The sequence below is a fragment of the Musa acuminata genome, chromosome BXJ3-3 (assembly GCF_036884655.1).
Source record: "Musa acuminata AAA Group cultivar baxijiao chromosome BXJ3-3, Cavendish_Baxijiao_AAA, whole genome shotgun sequence".
Taxonomy (NCBI): Eukaryota; Viridiplantae; Streptophyta; class Magnoliopsida; order Zingiberales; family Musaceae; genus Musa; species Musa acuminata.
The window spans coordinates 5,667,438-5,688,390 of record NC_088351.1 but is presented as its reverse complement, the minus strand read 5'-3'; the positions used below and the strand labels follow the sequence as shown (position 1 = coordinate 5,688,390).

The 20,953-nt window shown below is 36.7% G+C and overlaps 2 protein-coding genes across 5 annotated transcripts; one reads left to right on the top strand and one right to left on the bottom strand.

The window, feature by feature from the left end:
* Positions 1-1,023: 1,023 nt before the first annotated feature.
* Positions 1,024-16,401, top strand: LOC135633506 (O-fucosyltransferase 2-like). Of its 4 annotated transcripts, none has more exons than XM_065143038.1 (10): positions 1,024-2,018; positions 4,578-4,667; positions 4,768-4,864; positions 5,077-5,138; positions 7,622-7,710; positions 8,627-8,747; positions 8,860-9,003; positions 10,716-11,044; positions 11,251-11,491; positions 14,348-15,088. In XM_065143038.1, the coding sequence occupies exons 1-10, from the start codon at positions 1,533-1,535 to the stop codon at positions 14,357-14,359; spliced, it is 1,671 nt and encodes a 556-aa protein (XP_064999110.1). In that variant the 5' UTR covers positions 1,024-1,532; the 3' UTR covers positions 14,360-15,088. The 4 variants fall into 4 exon arrangements, with proteins under 4 accessions (XP_064999110.1, XP_064999108.1, XP_064999109.1 ...); XM_065143036.1 differs by lacking the exon at positions 14,348-15,088 and adding an exon at positions 15,130-16,401 and having other exon boundaries at positions 1,025-2,018; positions 4,581-4,667; XM_065143037.1 differs by lacking the exon at positions 14,348-15,088 and adding an exon at positions 15,218-15,488 and having other exon boundaries at positions 1,025-2,018.
* A 617-nt stretch (positions 16,402-17,018) lies between these two features.
* LOC135633507 (pentatricopeptide repeat-containing protein At2g06000-like) lies at positions 17,019-20,609 on the bottom strand. Its single transcript, XM_065143039.1, has 2 exons — positions 18,297-20,609; positions 17,019-17,478 (listed from the first exon to the last, which is right to left on the bottom strand). The coding sequence occupies exon 1, from the start codon at positions 20,445-20,447 to the stop codon at positions 18,792-18,794; it is 1,656 nt and encodes a 551-aa protein (XP_064999111.1). The 5' UTR covers positions 20,448-20,609; the 3' UTR covers positions 17,019-17,478; positions 18,297-18,791.
* Between the last annotated feature and the right edge of the window lie 344 nt (positions 20,610-20,953).

Below are 20,953 nucleotides of genomic sequence, written 5' to 3'. Positions count from 1 at the left end.
ACGTTTCTTATATTTAATATTAAAATAAAATATACCCTTAACTCCATTAGAGAGAGTTGATAATAACTTAACAATCGGTGGGACTAGCTTAAGAAGTTTCATTCCTCGTAATATTGGTGTTTGTACAAATAATGAATCTAGAGAAATCATGTTTCGTCTTGGATAACTCCTCACATATGGATCAAAATCATATCATGTCGACAGAAACACTAATGATATTTCCTCCGACACTATGATTAACATAGTGGTTGTATGATTAGTTCAATGAATCTAATGGGAGCCAATATTTAATATTTAGACTGTCTTTTAGGCCCGATAACAACAGTTGCTGAATATTATTGATTTTACTTTATCCTTTGTTTAATTATTTTTTTATTATGACATAAGAAAAAATGTAAAAAAATATTAGAAAGTCGATAAAAGATTATTATGATTTGATAACTTTTTATTCATGTTAAAAAATTAAAATTTTTAACATATAAGATTAATTATAAGACCCTTTATTATGCTCACTCAAACACAAATCCACTTATATACTCTCGATTCTAAAAAAAATATATCTTTTCTCTTACATTCTTCAAAATCCTTAGAAAGTGTCATCTTTAAAAGAAAAACCCAAGAGCGATCAGATTATTTATTCTCATTTGCTCTTCCTTACTAAAATATAAGGATACATATGATATATATATATATATATATATATATAAATAATATTTTTTATTTTATGATGATTCATTTTAGTATTAAGAAGTCTATAAATTCAAAGCACACATGATATGTGCCAAATAGAAGAAATTATATTGATCGAACACTGTATCAAATAGAGGGGAAAATGTCAATATCGAATCTCTGAATACCAAGGCAGAGCCTTTAATTCAGCTACTAATAATTCCAAACGATTAGGTTGTTGAGAAAAGACCCAAATAGCTTCTCGGTTCTATCAGACCGAGCCGCCTAACTATGGGGCCGGGCGACATGACTTATTATGTCGGCCACATTAAGCACACGAAGCAATGTAGCCTTTCGGCCCGCTCACAGGAAGCTGCCAAATCATGGAAGGATATGGTGCCCGCCTCTCCCCTCCGCCCGTCCGTCCCTCCGTCCTTGCTTCTCCCCCATCAAGACCTGAAACGTGAATCTCCAACTGCACGATCCTTCAATGGTGGATGGGCGCAGAACAGCTGCGGATCCAACCATCGTCCCGTCGCATTTACTTCCGACCTAAAAGCTGCCCCCCACAACGCGTTACAGAAACCTTAAAATAAAACGGTGGCCAGAGGTGGCCGGCTGCGACAAACCAGTCAGGGCACCACATGGCGTCTTGAAAATTGACCAGATTTGGTGCGAGGACCACCTCGTGCCCGCTATTTCTTCCTACCCTTTTCTTTTCAGCGTCTCGTCCCGAGCCCACCGGAACAAAAGGATCCCGTCGCCTCACTCTGCAATCATTGACGACCTCCTGCGTCTTCCACTTGTATAAGGCCAATTGATTACGGAGCCAGCCACGCCCATCGATCACTTTCCGTATCCCAATGGCGTCGACCGACGCTGCCCAACCCTCCCCCTCCCCCTCCCTCTCCCTGGATTCCCTCCCAACCACCCCGCGAGGCCGCGCGGCCTCCTCCGGCCCCGCCTTCGGCTTTGGGTCCTCCCACTCACCCTCGCCCCTCTCCCTCAGCCGCTTCTCCGCCTCCCGCGGCGCCCCGGACTCCTGCGGTGGCTGGTGGCGGACATCCCTGCCTCGGCTGCGTTCCCTTTTGGGTTCCCGCGGTGGCGACCGGCGGATGAGGAGGAAGAGGGTTGTCGGCGGCGGTGGCGTGGGTGCTGCTGCTGGTTCCAAGGGATGGCATCGGCGGAGGACGAGGGGGATAGTGATCTGGGGCGGGGTGGTTGTTTTCTTTTTTCTTATGAACTGGTGGATGTTCTCCCGGCTTCAGGACACTCCCATCCGCCTACTTCGAAGAAATCCGGGATCCTCCAACGTGTCGGTCGTGTCCTTGTCCCGGCCATCTATTCTGGTACCTTTCTTTTTCCTGCATTCTTATGTTTATTTGGCTGAAAGTTTTGCCAATGTGATCAATGGCCATTATTCAAAAGTTTCATAGTTGTGTTCATTCCGTCACTGTGATTTATCTTATGGATGCAACAATGTTTTGATTTGTCCGATTAGCTTTGTGTTTCTATTTGCCTTAATGAAGTTGACTTGACAAACGAGAAGATAATTTGTCAAAATTTTGAATATGTAATGCTGCTGAATGGATGATTTGTTGGAGATGTGATGATGATTGTAAATTAAAATGAGAATGCTGAGTTAACAATTTTGATCTCCTCATATGGAGTACAAGAGTCTTGCGTAATCAGAAATAAGGATCAATGGTGTAGGATGTTCGTGTAAGCTCAATACTGCAACCTGTTAAGATGGCTCCCTGTTGCTGCTATTATCACTCGGAGATCAAAGACACTGTCGCACATAGGTAAATGTGCAAATGCATAAATCGTATTGAGAAACATGGATGCTTATATATTCAAAAGGTGCAGGATTTGCAATGAAATGTAATGTAATTCTTTCAAACTGGTTCTTGGCATCTCATCATACAAAATAGTCTCACCTCATCAAGCTAAACGACTGCTTCAAGCACCCATAAAACAGTGAAAATTTTTAGGTGAACATATGTGCAACAAGACCCTTTTGTTCTCTGGGGTTCGGGACAAGGTTTCAAAACTCAACTCTAGGTTATGGTGTCGTTTGGGTCAAGTTTAGGTTTGTCTTTTTAAGTCTGGGTTATACTAGGTCCCAGTCACATTATTCCTCCTTTAGAATCCTTTTGCTTTTTACTGCATTTCGGATATCCTAAAACTTCCATTGTGGAAGCCTTGTCCAGTAGATAGATAGAGTCAATCGTAAATGATGGCTCAAATTGGAACTCCAACAGAAGGTTGGTATAGTGCTACATTCTTTTACAATCTATGCAAGGTTTTGTCAAAGACTGAGTAGAATAACTTGATTAACTTCTCAGTGTATTTAAATGGTAGGTGTCAGCTGCATCAGTGAATTCGTATGTGTTGGTGAAATCACATGTGTTATGTAATGATGAAATAAAAAACATTTTGTGCTGCAGTGCAGGCCACTAATTTTTCTCAGTATACTCTATCTTCTCTCTTGTTACCCTTATTGTTTTACTTAACTCATATTTTATCTTCTTTGGCTTCTGCTTAAAATCAATTAAAACAACAGGTTTATCAATTATTATCCATTGACCAATTTTACACCTTGTTGGTGTCCTCCATTGTAACATCCTAAGTAGCCATGTTGACTTATTAACTTATATGGAGTGGGATTTATCATTGTTGTTAGAAATGCTCAAGTTTAAAATGTTGGCAGTAGATAATAATCTAGATTCAATTATCTTCTCAGGATTGTCTGACATGAAACTATATGAAACTATTACTCCATTATCTTTGCTTTTCAAATTATTGTTGGCAAACATATATAGCCTGTAAAACTTCATGACATTTTGTGTGGGATCGAACTGGATAATTTCTTCCATGTATCTAATAGTCTTGCTCTGCTTAATGTGCTGCATGTAGACGTCAACTTCACTTGTGTAGAAGCCTATAGAGTTGCTTTGGTACGATTATAATATATGCAGCAAGTCTGGTAGCAAGCTAGTCCAATAACACGTTACTACAAATCCAGAGAATGGTTCATGATGCATAATCCAAATTATTAGACTTGAATCATAATATGTAAGTCTGTAATATCTAACTATTTCTTGATTTGAGACTATTGGAATATCACATCCATGTTTTAACATTGTGTAATACTGAACCTTACTCGTCTCTCTTTGATACTCTATTCATCTGGACGGTGAGGTACAACTGCATTGTGTTGGGACAGAGAAGAACCTAGTTATCGGGTGGCAATTTTTAACATATTATGTGCTTTATTTAGTCAAAATCTTGATAACTTTTATATTTGTGCTTTTGTTGTTATGCATGAATATTTTATTTGACCATGATATCATGAGCACGTCCAAATGAATTAGTACCATTAGCTGTGCAAGCTATCAAAATTTGAAAATAGCAAGTTGTAAGCCAAGGAGAACAAATAGGCAACACATCATATCAAGGTTTGAAATATCATACCGTACCGACGTTTCGATCACTGCTCGGTACGGTACGATACTATATACCGAGCAGTATACCGTTCGGTATATATATATATATATATATATATATATATACCGTTCGGTAATGAGCGGTCTGTATACTGGTTAGCTGATGGACTGGTATGTACCTCCCGGTATGGACGGTATTATTCGAAAATGTATACCTTACATCATACTATGGACATCAAATCATAAAATTATGGTCATTGACTTTAAGAGACCAAGTTCATTTTGTTCCAAAAGCAAAAATGGATCAATTAGCAAAAAGTTATACTGCAGTCACTCCCATAAGTATACTTCAAAACCTGCGTAATGTGTTTAGGACATTGTTTCGCTGTCTTTATTCAATTTTTGAATAACCATTTCAAATTATTATGGATTGTTTCACTATATATTTATTCCATTCAGGAGAAATGGAATATTTATGGCAATGGTCAAAGGTCTACTGGAGTCATGTTTTCCAGACTGCTGGGATTGGCTGCCCATGCCTTGGCTGAGGTAAAGAATCCACCTACCTCATCCCATAAAATGCAGACAAAGAAATCCAGTTAGTGACTTAAATTGAACTAGTATTGTTATCAAACTATTTCTGGATTAGGCTGATAGCAGACCAGAGCCTCAAGATTTATGGCAGGAACCCATTGGTCCTACTACATGGAAGCGTTGTGCTGATGAACGTAACTGGGAACGTTGTGGTAAGTCACTTTCTTTTTCTTTTTTTATGTACTTTATTTGAACTAGTTTTTCCATGATAAACATTATGTTCAATACTAAAGTTTTGCTTGGTTCCTATTTCAATATGTTTTGTTGTTCAACTTGATATTGTTGATCTCTGTATAATTGATCGGAAAGCACATATAGTTTCTTATAATGATATTCGATTGTCATTCTTTTCTTGATAATGTAGATGGACATAATGGATACATTATAGTCAGTGCAAATGGAGGCATAAACCAGCAACGGGTCGCTGTAAGCAATTATTTAATTTACTTAGTAGTACACTAGTATTACACTATTACTGACATTTGCAATCCAAATTTTTGTCGTTTGTTTACAGTTGCTTTTGGATGTAAGGTATTGAGATATTAGCATCAAAGGACATGGTTTTGTTTGATATTCAAGGCCATCAAAATTTACCTCTTGAGATAACGTTCCCATTTTGTTTCTCAAATGTTTGTTGTAACTATTCATGTTAGGTAACCAAATGGTGAAATAGCCTTTTTTAGTTGAGTTTTGGATCACATATCACTAATTTTAGCATAAGAATCTATTACTAGCATTAGTATTAAAGATTATTTATGCCAATTATATATTCAAGAGATCTTGTATATTTTTAGCTTCTGTGTATAACTTTAATTTGAAGATAGTGTCAAGCAAGGATTTAAATCCTGGTCTTGTACCAGGATTTATCAAGCTAACTTATCAAGCTAGTATGGTAACAATCTCTTGGATGATATCTCAACCTATACCACCTAGTATCATGCATTTAAATAATGAAAAATAATATATGCACTGTTATTGAGCAATTTGATTTCCTTAACCACTAGAGCATAAATTATGTTCTCAGGTCTTTTAAATTTGATAGAAGTTATATTTTTACATGCACTGATTTCTCGATTTGTGGTTTTTCTTTGCCCTTATTGACCTCAACTGGTTCTGACGGAGTTCAGCATAATTTTCTTTACCTTGTATTGAACTTTGATCTAAGGATTAAATCTCATTCCAGTATCAGTATTGGTTGGTGGCCAAATTGGTAAAATATTGATGTTGATTGGTGTGCTAAATGTCAATACAAATTGGTACTGTTTGGCACCACCCAGCCTATGGAGAAAAAGAGAGGAGAGGGGAGGAGGCGGAGGAGGAAGATGCAGAGGCGACTTGAAGAGGTGGCGACGAGGCATCGGTGACATGAGGAGCTGATAACAATGCAAGGAAAAGGCAACATGACTGGTTCACACCTAGACGAAGGAAAGAAAGAGAGGAGAATAACTGATAAAAATATCAAGAATTGGGATTTAAAAAGTAAATAAACGAGATCTCGGTACTAGCTCAATTCCATTTAGCTTACTACTTAAATAAGTATGATATGAAGAGCTGACCAGGCAGTATGCAACATCTCAAATTGGATCGAGCAAAATTGCCTGCTCCACATTATTTAGGCTTGAATCTAATAACATACCGATTTGTACCATACAGTAGCATCTCAAATTGAACCAGGTGAAACGAATATTAATTTGCACTGATTGGTGTGATCGAAATTAAAACACATGATTTCAACATATAGATGTTGGACCCATGAAAGTGGGTCATATCTACATTATAAATTTATGGTGATCCTAAAAAGACGTGGGTTTGTCTCTATAAGCAGGCTTCATACCAAACATACTCATAAGTAGTAAATTTGATGGCATTAGGCAGCGTTGGTTAACAGAAATAGTGATTTTATGTACTTGTGCACCTTGCTTGGTTGAGAGTCTAGTTCAGCGTTACTATCCCCATCAATGATCACTTCATATCTCTTGTTTGTGTACCTTAATTTAGATGAAAAAAATGTTGGTGCATTTTCAATCATCCATTACTTAAAGTGTGGTTAGTATACATATTATGATGGCAAGAAGTTCAGCATCATTTTCGTAACAATAAAAGGAAAAACTGCAAGACTAATGAAAATGATAATTACAAAAAATTATAGCCGAGAATTACATTCCTTGAAGCAAGGCCTATTAACCAAGTTTCTTTTTCTTTATGCATTATACGCTTCCAAATGTATCTTTGCAAGCCAATCTTTGCTTTTTATATGATATTTGATGGACTTAGACTTCCTTTTTTGTGGAAATATATTAATCAAGCATGAACTTTCTTAGGGATGAAATCCTTGATTAAACCGTTGAATCCTCAACCAAACTCAAATTTCAAATTCTTCCCTTGTATCATTTGGCTTCCTTTTCCTTCTTAAGCAATCTAGACAGGGTAGAAACGTAGAAGATGTTCCCATGTGTTGACTTGTGATGTCTTCAAAAACCCCTTTTAAATTACTAAAATTATTCTAAAGAAAAGAGAATATTATTAAAATGTAAAACATGTCCAATTTAACCCAAATTTAAGTTCATCACTAATTCAGGAGGGATTTGGGATGGTTTTTCTGTACCTCTTGAAGACCCCAAAGGTCTCTGTTTTGATCACACAGACCTCTTGAGAAAGAATTATCCACAGAATATGTATATTTGATGCACTTTTGATTTATGAAAGTATCATATAAACTTTTGTTTTGTTATCTTTGTTTGCTACCTTTCATTAATGTGGCAACTTTTGGTATAGTGCTTAACTTGCCTTACATTTTTTAACTGGTGTGCCACACTGCCATTTATATCAACTCTATAGTTCTTTCAAAACTGCTTTGGATTTATCCAATTTATACCCATTGTGAACTTAAAATTGTCTATGTTTAACAGATCTGCAATGCAGTTGCTATTGCTCGATTACTAAATTCAACTCTCGTGCTTCCACGGTTTTTGTACAGTAGTGTATGGAGAGATAAAAGGTACTCTTTCTTAAAATCAAATTATTGAGCTTATATCCTTTCACTATATCTCTTGTCAATCTTCTCTTTACGCATATTTGGTTTTTCAAAAATAAATGATGAATGTATTGTAGAACTTAGAAGATATTGTAGCGCCCAGCTGTAACATAACCAAAATTTGTTACATAGAGAAAGAATTTGGAAATTTAAACTCCTTTATTTATAATTATATTCTTATATGAATAGGTTAATATCCATGTAAATTGTATTTTTGTTTTATTGTGGAACTGGTTTTGTGTTGCTTATCATTGAGATTTAGAAAGCACTAATTTCCTTTAGAACTATTATGAGTTACATATTCTGTTAACATTGTCAGAAACATTAACCTCTATTGAAGACTTGTGTTTGTCTAATCAAGCACTTAAGTAAAATGAATAGCCATAATTATTTTAATAAAGTCAATATTAAATAAATCACAAGAAAGCACATTAGCTACATGCAGCATAAGATGACTAAATTAACAATAGTGGACTTTGCTGCTGGGTTCTTTTAATTACGGGGTCTAATTTGAATAACACAATTGTTGCATGGATAGCAAGATGCTTTTAGCAGTACTAATTTTAGCTATAGTGTCAATAAGGAAAGTTATCATTTTGTTAATATACAAAACCTAATCTTGAAAAAAACAGCAGTTGAAATTTTGTTTGTTAACCATTGAAATGATCAGCATGAAATGAGTTGTGAATGAATTTGTAATACAAAAATTTTAGTCGTAGTTGTTCAAACCTAAAAACCAAGTTATTTTTTATTTTATGGAAAATTTAATGCATTCCTGTCTAAAGTAGTCTCAAAGGTTAGTATATCTCTTGCGTATGAGTTTTCCATTAATGTTTTATTCTAGGTATAGAAAATGACGTTATTGAGTTCTATATCTTAGCCAATTCGGCGATATATACCAGGAGGAGCATTTTATCAATTACTTGAAAGATGATATTCCTATACTGAAGGCATTGCCTTCTGAACTGCAGTCACTAGACTTGGAAGCTATTGGTAGCATTGTAAGTGCCATTTTCTCAACAGCCAATTAATGATACTATTGAGAATTATTTTAAGCTTAATCTATTTTTTTTTCATTTTTGTTGTCTGATATAAAAACTGGATTTTTGGTAGGTGACTGATGCTGAAATAATGAAAGAGGCAAAACCAAGTTTTTACCTGAAACAGATTCTTCCGATCCTACTAAAAAATAGGGTGGTCCATTTTGTTGGTTATGGAAATCGCTTGGCATTTGACCCTGTACCATTTGAGTTACAGGTAAATATCTGCAAAATTTACACATTCATTATAGTATAGAATGTTTTTAAGTTAAAATGCCATATAGAAATATTCTACTGTGGAAATGCAACTATTCTGTTTCCATTTTCCCGAGGAATGACTCTTTACCTTCATTTTACTTGGGCTTCAGTCTTGAAACACTGTAATCATTTAACAAATGTTACTTGTAAGTTTCTAAAGGTAGATGTTCGCCATGTTCTTTGTTCCAAGGTATAATATTTAAATTTAAAAGGTCAATTTAGATTGTTCTAGTCCATACTGGATGTACTGCTTGATATATACAATGCTGTGATCAAAATGGGCCAGTGGACTGTGCTGATACAATAGTGTTAGCATAGTCTTTTGTTTTCTAATGTCATACTGCTTCGGTAATTGAATTTTATGAAAAAGGTCAACTCATGGACTTAAGGGCTCCTCTTGATAGCATCTTTTTAATGTTTTGTGATTGTCATTGTTCGATCGCTGTTAAATTACAATCTACTGGTGGGTAAACAATGACCATTTTTATATATGGAAACAAATTAATATATAACATGTATAATAAAGTTTGTAGGATTGGGTCAATCATAATCATATCCAATCAAATTTTCAACTGGATCACTGGACCAGGATTATGAGTATGGTCCATATCTAGTAAGATATCCATTGGTTAATCTATTTTCTGAAAGAGCAATCAACAATTTAAATATTGGTCTAATACCAGTTTTAATAACTGATTGGACTAGTAAGATACCAGTATACCAAGTGGTACACTGACTTATATGGCCCTGTATTAATGGGAAACAATAATTAAAAAAATTATAAGTTGGTATTGGACCATGGTACAGTAATATTCCAGGAAGAGTGGTATACGATTCCCCGAAAACAATCTTTGTTGATGGCAAACCAGTGCGAGAATGGAGGAAACCCAAATTTTGTTCTCAGAAATGCTGGGAAAACTGAAGCAACATTTATTATCCTGTTGCTCGACTCATATATTAAATTATTAATACAGGTTTATCTAGACGGTTACTGTTTCTTAATTGCTTAATCATATCAGTTCTCCATTAAAGATTTGTTCTTCATGCACAGAACTCCAGAGGTACATATCATGAATTCTGGTGAGATGATTTATTTGGCCAATGGATATATCATTAGAAATATTGTCTTGAGCTTGCAAGATGCATCAGTCAATAATTTTAGAGATGATGAACTTGCTGACAAAAATGTAATAGTCACCAACAATTTGAGAAATATCTCTCTTTTCTTCCTCCCTTCAATTTTAAAATTTAAACTGCCCTAAAAGTTGATGACCCTAAAATTTTGACTAGTTGATTTATTTAGACAAAGATAGACAGGCTAGTCAAAATTTATTTAGATAAAGATAGTTTATTGTCTTTGGATGTTAAGAATGAGTGTCATGACATAGACAGGCTAATTAAAATTTCAACTTCACTCTGTTGTGTAGCTGTTCTAGACAAGGGGAAGTTTCTATTTTCATTTTTTTTATTATTGGAGGCACCAAAGCATAAAAGTAACCTTTTAATCTTGCTAATAAAATTGAAGTTGGAATGACGACTAGTGAACTGGATGCACTGACATATATACTGCCTGCTGCATGATTCAGTGGAGGAAATCTGTTGATCTTTACAATTAGCTTGTCTTTTAGACCTTAATTTAATTCTTCTTTTCCTAACAAAAGGAATATTTAGAGGCTTCGGTGCAGATGCAACTTTCATGCACTTCGGTTTGTTGAAAAGATACAAGAGACTGGTGCTTTGCTTATACAGAGAATGCGTCATCATGTATCACATTCAGGACCCTTGGAACATAATCTATTAGGTTCTTTTGCAGAAAAGCTTACTATGAAAGGGAATAAAATTGTCCCATCAAGGTATTTAGCAGTGCATCTCAGGTTTGAAATTGACATGGCAGCATACTCCATGTGTCACTTTGGTGGTGGCAAGGATGAAGAAGATGAGCTAGAAGCATATCGAGCTGTCCATTTTCCTGCATTGACACTTCTCAAGAACACTACAAAGTATGTAACAGATATATAAATTGCAGAAGAAAGATATTTCTTTTAGTATCATCTCATTTGATATATCACTATTTTCATAAATATTTTTCTTTCAAAATATTTGACATGTCACTATGTAATGCTACTATTTTTCATTATTTATGTAAGGGCTTTTAGATCTTTTATGTTCACATGCAAAACCTTAAATAAATTCACATATATTTCAGGGTACCTTCTGCTGCATTTCTGCGATCTGAAGGCAAATGTCCTCTTACCCCTGAAGAAGCAGTCCTTATGCTTGCTTCTCTGGGTTTTAAGCGAAAAACTAGCATATATGTTGCAGGTGCCCAAATTTATGGAGGAAAATTACGAATGGCTACTATAAATAGCTTGTATCCTAATTTGGCAACTAAGGAAAGCCTTCTATCTTCATCTGAAATTGAACCATTTCGCAACTTCTCTTCACAGGTAATATTATCTAAAATTCTGTTTGTTGTTTTTAATATCTTATATTAATCGAATGCAGAATTCAAATTCTGTTTGGCATTTTTAATATTTTTTGCTAATCAACTGCAGAATTCAAATTCTGTTAGTGTTTTTAATTTTTTATTAATCAAACACAAAATTCAATAAGTTAATTGACTAAAATATTAATTTCAATCAGGATAACAAAATTCATGAGTGATCTAGAAAAATAGATTTGGAAGTTATGGCTATAATTTAACAATTGATGTCATATGAGGAGAACTTTATTTATGATTGACTTGACCTATGATTGATGCAAAGGATGAAAGATAGAAGGTCGAATTCTCATTTTCTTATTAAGATACCTAGTCATTATGGACAAAATCAACAAAAGAGGATGAGAAAATTAAATGTACCAGCATTCGTATTACTGTGTTGTGCACAAGCATGCTTGTGCAAAGGCCTATTTTTAACTTTTTGCCCTATAGTGGGAACTTCTAGTAGTGTTTCAAATATCATGCAGTACAAGGGACAGCATATTGACTGGGGAAGAGAAACTTCTAGCATTCTTTGGAATGCTGGAAGTATTGCTCGGTGTACCCTGGTATATCCCAGTCTGAAAAGGGACCAGCATGCAAATCTGGCAATTTCACTCAATCCAGTGTTGAATGGGATGCACCAACCTTGACACTCATCATTTTATGTTATACTCTGATCTAAGTATGATCAAAGTATGACAGGTACACACCAAATAGAGGATGAGCATACCGCTTGGTTTCCAAACCACCACTCATATTTAAAATGGTTTCAACTTTCAACCTTTCTCACTCATTCTCTTCCATTTGCTCTCAATCTCTTTAAAATTCACCTCCCAAAGTCCCAAACTCTCTCAAATCCTAGTAAATTAAGGACCAAATTCAAGAAAAGAGGGATATTTATCTCCAAGTGAAGGTAAATTCGAAACTTAAATTAGCTCATTTTGGTTAATTTTTCTTGATTAAAGTTTTGTGCTTAGGATAGTACAAATATAGTGTAGATCAAATATAGTGTAATTTTGTGCTTAGGTTAATTTTTCTTGATCATAGTTTTTCACCTCACCTATGTACACCAGTATAGTGTAGATCAAAATCATTCAGCGCCAAGAGGCTCATATTGGATCAAACTCCCTTCTGATCTAGCCAAGATCCTTGCGGATCTAGGTCAATCTATGTGAATCTGGGTTTGATCTGTGCAGATTTGCCCTTCATTTGCTTAGGTCTAACCTACAACACCATAATAGCCTAGATCCATTCGGATTCAATCTTCGTTTGCCTATATTGAGCCTAGGTTTTGAAGGATCTGACTTTATTTGCTTGGACTCGATTGTTTGCAGATTTAGCCTAGATCAGCATAGATTCAATCTAGATCTTTGCGAAACTTACCTAGATTTATATATAATCTATGCTCAGTCCATCTGGATCCAACTTCAATTTACAGTACCAGATGTAAATTTCACTATTATGCCTTAGAGGCTTTGACAAAGATTGGCAACTTCTCTAGAAAAATGGCACCAAGGCATCAAGGGTACGGATCCAATATAGCAACATGCCCGTTGTTTGGATAACTACTATCTTTGGCAATGAATCCACTATGATTATATTGGTCAGGGTGGAAAAAACCTATCTGAAGCAACATTTGGTTGATGGATTTTCTAACATGGTCAAATGCACAAAGGTACTGCAAGATGTCAAATAGGATTTCAGGACAAAGTTGGATGTTGGAAAGCCCTAAGACTGCAGCAAAATGTATAGTAAGCAGACATGGATAGGCAGACATCTATGTCAGTCACATATGATTAGTATATGGATAATGGGGATAATGTCGATGATAGCCCCAAACTTCTGGCCCTTGTGACATCGGCCTAGAAACTCCCAGTATGATCGGAACAGTAGTGGCGGTGGTGCCAGGCCTCAGTTGAGTCGATCATTCACTCTGACACAACCTAGGCAGCAGCAGATAGGGATTAGATAGGAGTGCTAGCATGGGCTAGATAACTAGTACGAGACAATTGTGTACAGATTGCAAACAAGATTTCTTTAGTTCATAAGGCAGAAGGCTAGCTCCTAACATCGTCGACCTAGATCCTGTGGCTTTCTCATTTCAGACTATAAAATAGACAGAATAGATAATGCATATACTAAAGATGAGAAAAGGGATATAGAAAAGGCAATTACAAAATAGTTAATCCCAGACAGAATGGGCTAGATAACTAGTACGAGACAATTGTGTACAGATTGCAAACAAGATTTCTTTAGTTCATAAGGCAGAAGGCTAGCTCCTAACATCGTCGACCTAGATCCTGTGGCTTTCTCATTTCAGACTATAAAATAGACAGAATAGATAATGCATATACTAAAGATGAGAAAAGGGATATAGAAAAGGCAATTACAAAATAGTTAATCCCAGACTGCAAAATGTAGTTTGAGGTTCTTACTATTGATTTATGGCATTCATTTAGAATCATTATCCTGGTTTCCCTTCTAGTCCATATAAGATCATGTCATAATATTTCTATCAAAAATTATTTTCTTTATTGATTTGGATCATGTCAGTTCGATCCAATCCAATCCATATTTGATTCTATCATCATGGGCCAATCTTGTTATGGTTTCAACTTTGTAAACTATTCTTATCTGTTCAAACTTTTAATTTAAGTTTGACTGTAGTTTATAAAAGAAAAACATTCCTTGCAAAAGCTACTGAAAATTTTGTGAGATTATGCATGTTATATCCCCTTTGGTAATTGGCCCGATATTTTTATTCTCCAATTTTCTGTATTCTCACTTCTTTTTATTTCTCTTTTTCCATCTCTCTCGCTAGAATTTACTGTAGTGATAAACTTTCTGTTTGAAGACGAACAATCCCATTCCTGCTTGGATTTGCTGCATCATTTTTGCACCCGCCACAATCCCCTCTTCAAGCATCAAAATGTTTGTAACTGATACATACACCACCAGACCATGGACATTCTCTGTTTATTATCCTTTTGGTCATGTGAAGTTATGATTGGCAGTGAACAAGAGTCTAGTGAGCTCTTCTCGCTTCCTCTTGATCCCTGTGGAAGTTGTGTACTTGAGGTGAATGCTAGATTGACAATTTCTGTAATAAAAAGGAGGCAAAGAGAAGATTTTTCTTCTTTCCTTTGTCAGGAGGCCACATGTGGCTGCAGATGGGAAGCGATCTTCATTTTTTCTATGCATTTCCCATTAGAGAATTGAACTCTCTTTCAGATAAGAGTGGATTTTCATCTTCTTTGCTGACAACTTCTGTTCTTATCTTTGTTTCTGTTTGCATTCACATATAGGCTAGGTTTTAGGAGGTAGGCTAGCAATTTAGTTTTATGAGGCAGGTTGGATTGAAGTGGGCACTAATTGGGAAAGTTGGACTAGATAAGTTAATCAAAACCACTTGCCTTTTCTCTTTTTTTTTTCTTTTTTCTTTTTTAATAAATTTGCCTTGAGTACCATCAATATTTGCACCATTAATCAGAGCAAAGTGAGAAAGAAGATCCTTAGTTTGATTTTTCACATATTTATGAAAACTTGACCTACTCATTGAAGCAAAAGAACTTGAACTTGGAACTGTGTAATTTCTTTTCGCAGCTAGCGGCCCTGGATTTTATTGTATGTGCTGCTGCAGACGCGTTTGCCATGACAGACTCGGGGAGCCAGTTGTCTGCTCTTGTTTCAGGTTACCGTATGTATTACGGAGGAGGTAATCTTCCGACAATACGACCCAATAAACGAAGGCTAGCCAGTATTTTTTTGAAGAACTCCACAATAGAATGGAAGGAATTCGAGGATAGAGTTAGGAAAACTATCAAACAGACCAAGCAAATTCATGAAAGACCAATTGCTCGGAGCATCTATAGACATCCACGATCTCCAGAGTGCATGTGTATGGTTGAGTAGGATATCAGGTTTCTTTCTTGAAATGGAGATTTGTTTTTTATGGTTGTTCAGAGTGGTGCCAGCATGGTCTTATGTCAAATGTAGCTTTCAGATCACTGAATTGGAATGTCTGTCTAGAGCAAGGCAGATAAAGTGTGAACCTCCAGGGAAGTATAGAGAAGAATGGGTTACAGGTTATTTCTAAGTACCTTTTGAAAGGTAAGCATATTAGTAATACCTTGGAAACGATAACACCAACTACAATGTTGGTGAATGGAGAAAATGATGAGCGCAATGAAATCTTCGTCTGTTATATGGTAAAGGAATCCTCGGAGAACATGGTAAAGAACGTCGCTTGCAACAACTTTTTTCCCACTTGGGTTTTTTTGTTTTAGTAACTGTTACCTATAGAATAAGGCATTGATTTGGTATTAAGTGCTGGTGCACATGACACGGCTTGCAGCAATCAAACGAGTGCTCTATATCGGTTTTAAGATGTCACATAGAACTTGTCAGCTTAGAACTTGAAATTTTTGAAGCTCGACCAAAGCAGAAGGTCAGTAACAAACATCAAAATGTCAAACTTCCCATGTGGATTGCTGCACTTTCTATCTGTGTAAGCTTATTTCAAGGTTGTCCCAAAGAATGATGCTATGTATGGATGATCCTATTTCACCATGAAATATTCTCTTCTTTGAAGATCTTTTCACTGCATTGGGAACATTTTTCTTGGGAGTTGTTTCATTTGGAAGGAGCCTCAGGGTACCACTGATCCAACTTGTTCATTGAAAGGCGTTTACAGTAACACATGATCTGGGCGAGGCATCAGGTGTTGGTGCTTGAATTGTTGCAAATGTAGTTGAGTAACATCTCTCTCTCTCTCGCTCTCTCTCTTGTAGTAGCTATTGTCAGTCTTTGATTATTAGAAACCAAAGAACCTTCTGGCTTCGTTGATCTTAAATTATTAGAGAGTAGTTATTGCCAGTCTTTTGAGTTTTCTTATGGATGAGAAGTGAAAGAAATAAATCTTCCAAGAAGGCTCTCAGATTTGCCAAAAAAAATTTCTTCAGTGAGAGGTTTCTCAGAAATTAACTTTAAGAGAATTACATGCTACATTCCAGTATTCAACTGAAAAAAACAGACCGAGACTATACTTACCTTTACTCAAACCTCTTTAATATGCATTGTTCATTGTCGACTGCAACCAAAACACTGCATTTCTCATTTAGTGCTAAACACCAAAATTATTGCAACTTCATGTATGCAGTCTTCAGGTAAACATCCAGCATTTCAAAAATTTGTAAAACCTGCAGAGATATGAGAAAAACATTAGTGTTAGGAATGTTATCAGCTGTTCATATGAGACCAAGCTCAACACCTCCAAAAGTGTGGTATGAAGTCATGATTTGGTAATTCTGCATGGATTTTACTCACCAACTTTTCGAGCAATAGCAATACAGTGGCAGCACAAGAACATTTGTAAGTTATCAACTGGAGAACTTTTCAAGAAACATTGCATCAAACATCACTATGCAAAGCAGACATTGACCTTAATTCTCCCTAAAAGCATACTAAAGCATTTCACATACAACAAAAGAGCATCAGGAACAGGCAAGATTCCTTTGATTGATTCAGACTCTTAAAGGAAAAAAAATTTCTGATGTACACATACGGATCAAAACAAAACTTCGGGCAACAAATTTAGCATCAGAGTCTGGGAGCAAAGATTATTGTTGTTACAAAAGGTTTACAGACCCAAGTCCACAAGCCATGATGCTAGACAGGGAGTTAATGACTAAGAATCTTTTCAAAAGTTCCTCAACCTAGTACCAGATATTGTCTTGGAAGTTTCTCAATATAGAGTCAGAATTGGCTTCCTCAGAAAACCATAAAATAAGGAGAAAAAAGAGATATTAGTAGCTCCATTGAGGTAAAACAAATCCCAAAAACTTTCTGTAATTCCAATGTGAATTCCTCAGTTCCTTAACAAAAGCTCCCTGTAAATCTTACTCCAAATTCGAAGCTTTGTTTGTGGTCACAGGCTTTTTGTACAGAAAAGTTCTGCAAACAATACAGAGAACAATCAAAGAGGTCAACAAATAAGATGCTAGTAGATAAGTGTATCAATTTATAGCTATTTCCTTCTTTGGCTAGTTTGACTGTTGGGTATTCTCTCTCATGGCCAATATTTACATATAATGAGATAAAATATATTAAATCAGCGGAACGATATTGAATGAATTTATTTTCTCATGTCAAGGTAACAAAAGAGGAGATATTTCTCGAAAGGAGCACAAAAACTTATAAGGAACCTGCAGAATTTGTTTAGCGCTTACTACTCATCGAATTTCACTGGAAAAAATATTGCAACTACCATCATGTGCATTAAATGTTTATTTTCAGGCTAGTCATTATCAGTATACTTTTCCTATTGATCCAAGTCATCCACAGGTACTTACCTGTTTCTTTTTTGAGTTCTAGTCAATGTTATATGAGTTTGGACATTACAGCTTTTTGTTGTCGTCGTATTTTATATTTTATATCATCTGATACATACTGCACATTGTATGAAAAATTTTACTGCATATTTATGCCCCTACTGATCACTAGTCGATTTAAGTTGTTTGAAGATATCACTAGGAATTTATGTTAACGATATGCATGATCAATCTATTTTCTGTACCATGAAATAAGTAGTAGAATTTAACTGAACATAAAAAGACAGTCACAGGATAAGTTAACAACAGACTCACATAAGGCCTTGACTAGCAATTGCTAAATACTTTTGCCATGACTGACATCATAAATTTGCTAATAGTTAGCAAGAGAAGTACATTTGTTGAATGAAAAATTCAGCACCAAAATTTCCAAAAACCAACCTTAGTGAAACATTTTTCATCCAATGTATCATCATCTTATTCAAGACATAATGGCAGTTAACTCTATAAGATCTTAAACATGCTGGGTTGACAATGATTCACATTTCTCTGCTCTAGACAGATCTTTTGTCTCCACATTAACTGTCAATTTTTTCGCATGGAAACTCAATTATGTGAACGGGTGACAGACAACATGATGCCGTGTGCTGACAGAATGCTTTTAAAGAGAGAAAGAAAACAAAGCAGAATGCCTCAATCCACTTAAAAACAAAGCAGAATGTCTCAATCCACTTATTTTTCCTTTACCAAAATGTTCAGTTCTTGATATTGCATAGAGACAGGCCCAAAATGAAGTCTTGTGACGATAGCAATGTTTCCATGACTACCATGCATTTTCAGCCTAGTTGGATGGCTTGGTTAAATGTGGGATACGAAAACCTCCCAAACTCCTGTAATTATTATCTTTCAGCAGTTCAGCTTGGAAACACACTTTGCTTACATAGCCACTGAAATACCCATGCTTTTTCCAAGCGATGAAGGAATCTCTTGACATGGTTTGTCCAATCCTATGTACCTTTCAGATGCAGTAAGCATTATCTTGTTGATCTCATTGGGCATCCCAGCCTTCAGAAGAAATGATACTAAAGAATTAACTGTTATGCTATCTGGAGTACAGCCAGAAGAGACCATCTTCTGGAAAAGGGCTATGGCTTCCGCCATCCTCCCCTTCATGCAGTGCCCAATTATAAGTATAGTGTAAGTAAACTTGTCAGGTTTACACCTCCTTTCCTCCATTTCTAAGACAACCACATTAGCCTCATCCACACGACCACACTTACACAGCCCATCAATAACAGGATTGTAAATGAAGGCATGTGGCATAACATCTCTCCTCCCTTTCAGTTCCTTCAGAAGTTTCCTTGCCTCATTTAACCTATTCATCCTGCAAAATGAATTTATAGCAACAGCATAGGTGTATGCATTGGGCTTTAATTCTCTCTGACTCATCTCGTTCCAGAGCTTCATTGCATCATCCAGCCATCCACTTCGGCAATACCCATCAATCAATGAAGTAAAAGTAACGACATCAGGAGGACAGCCAGAAGCCAACATTCTCTCATACACTGAAACAGCTGACAGCATGTCACCTACCTTACCATATCCATCGATAAGAACATTGTATGTTACCCTGCTGGGTCTTATCCCAGCACCAGTCATCTCACTGAAGACCCCCAATGCCTCTTCCATCTTGCCCATTTTGCAATAACCAGAGATGACAGATGTGTATGTCACCACATTTGGCAAGCTCGAACCATCTAACTGAATTCTCTGTAAAAGCTCCTGTGCTCTATCAAGCTGCTTGGCTCGACAAAGCCCATCAATAAGAGTGTTGTGTGTCACCATATCAGGCGAGCACCCAAAGCTCCTCATTTGATCAGAAAAATTGAATGCTGCATCTATGTCACCCAATCTACAAAGTCCCTTTATGACTATGTTGAAGCTACAAGTATCAGGAGTCAAAAACTCTGAATGTAAATGCTGCCTTAGAAAAAGGACAGCATCGTTCACTAGGTTTCTTCCAACTAAAAGACTCAGTAGCTTATTTAAAGTGTAAGATTGATACCGGCAGCTGAATTCAGAAGCTCTACCAAGCAATCCCACCGCTAGGTCCAATTTACCGGACTCAATACAAGAAACGGCCAAGAACTCGAGGAAAGACTCCTCTATACCATGCCCCTCGTTAGCCATTTGATCAAACACCTTCAGTGCGTCATCATGGAAACCCGATTGGCACAGAGAGCGGATCACGAATCTAAAAGCGGCAGCAGAGTGGGTGATCCCAAAAGCGGAGCAGCTAAGCTCGAAGAATGCAAGGGCGGACAGGGGGTCAGCGTGGCGGCGGAGGGCAGCAAGGGCGACTGAAGGGGAGAGGAGGTGGCGGATGGGGGCGATCCGGTCGGCGGCAATGGCAGGGGAAGGGGAGAGGTGGAAAACGGTGGAGACGAGTTTGGCGATCCACAGGTCGGTAGGGTCGGGGCCGGAGCCGGAGGCGCCCGAGAAGGGGCAGCGGCGGGGGGAGAGGAGGGGGAATAGAAGGTGGCGCTGGTGACGGCTCACAACGATATGGTACGGCGGGGCGCGGGGGAACATTTAACGAGGCCGGCGATGCGGTCGCTCCTCATGGCCGTGGGCGAGAGCGCGACAAATGGGCGTGAAGAGAGAGTGGTGTTCTCATCCCTCCTTGGTGAGTAATAACATAGCACGATTAGGGCAGACAGATGTGCCAACAAAAGGGAATAGCAAATGGAGGGGCGGTCCGATGCTGTGCCGTAAGAATTAGTGAACGAAATTATTCTTTCAACGATTACAACTGACATCATAATTCTTTGTACAATAAACTAATAAACATTATTATTTTATCAACGTAACGAAGTTTATTGAGGCTGCCACTCAAATGTGGTTATATCTTGTCAAATTGCTGCCGACTTTGAACACATTTTATAAGTCCAATTATATATGTCACCATATGTAGTTAGACCTTTAATTAATTTTTAGATTAAAAAATATATTTTTATAATTATTATAATTATAAAAATAAATTATTTAATCTTATTTATCGTAATCGATTTTATAAACGAAAGAGACAATACATATAC

Coding starts and splice junctions, on each gene's coding strand:
- LOC135633506 (XM_065143034.1), top strand. CDS start 1,533: ATGGCGTCGACCGACGCTGCCCAACCCTCCCCCTCCCCCTCCCTCTCC. Junction 11,045..11,250: donor CTTCTCAAGAACACTACAAA/GTATGTAACAGA, acceptor CATATATTTCAG/GGTACCTTCTGCTGCATTTC. Junction 11,492..15,129: donor TTCGCAACTTCTCTTCACAG/GTAATATTATCT, acceptor TTCTTTTCGCAG/CTAGCGGCCCTGGATTTTAT.
- LOC135633507 (XM_065143039.1), bottom strand. CDS start 20,447: ATGTTCCCCCGCGCCCCGCCGTACCATATCGTTGTGAGCCGTCACCAG.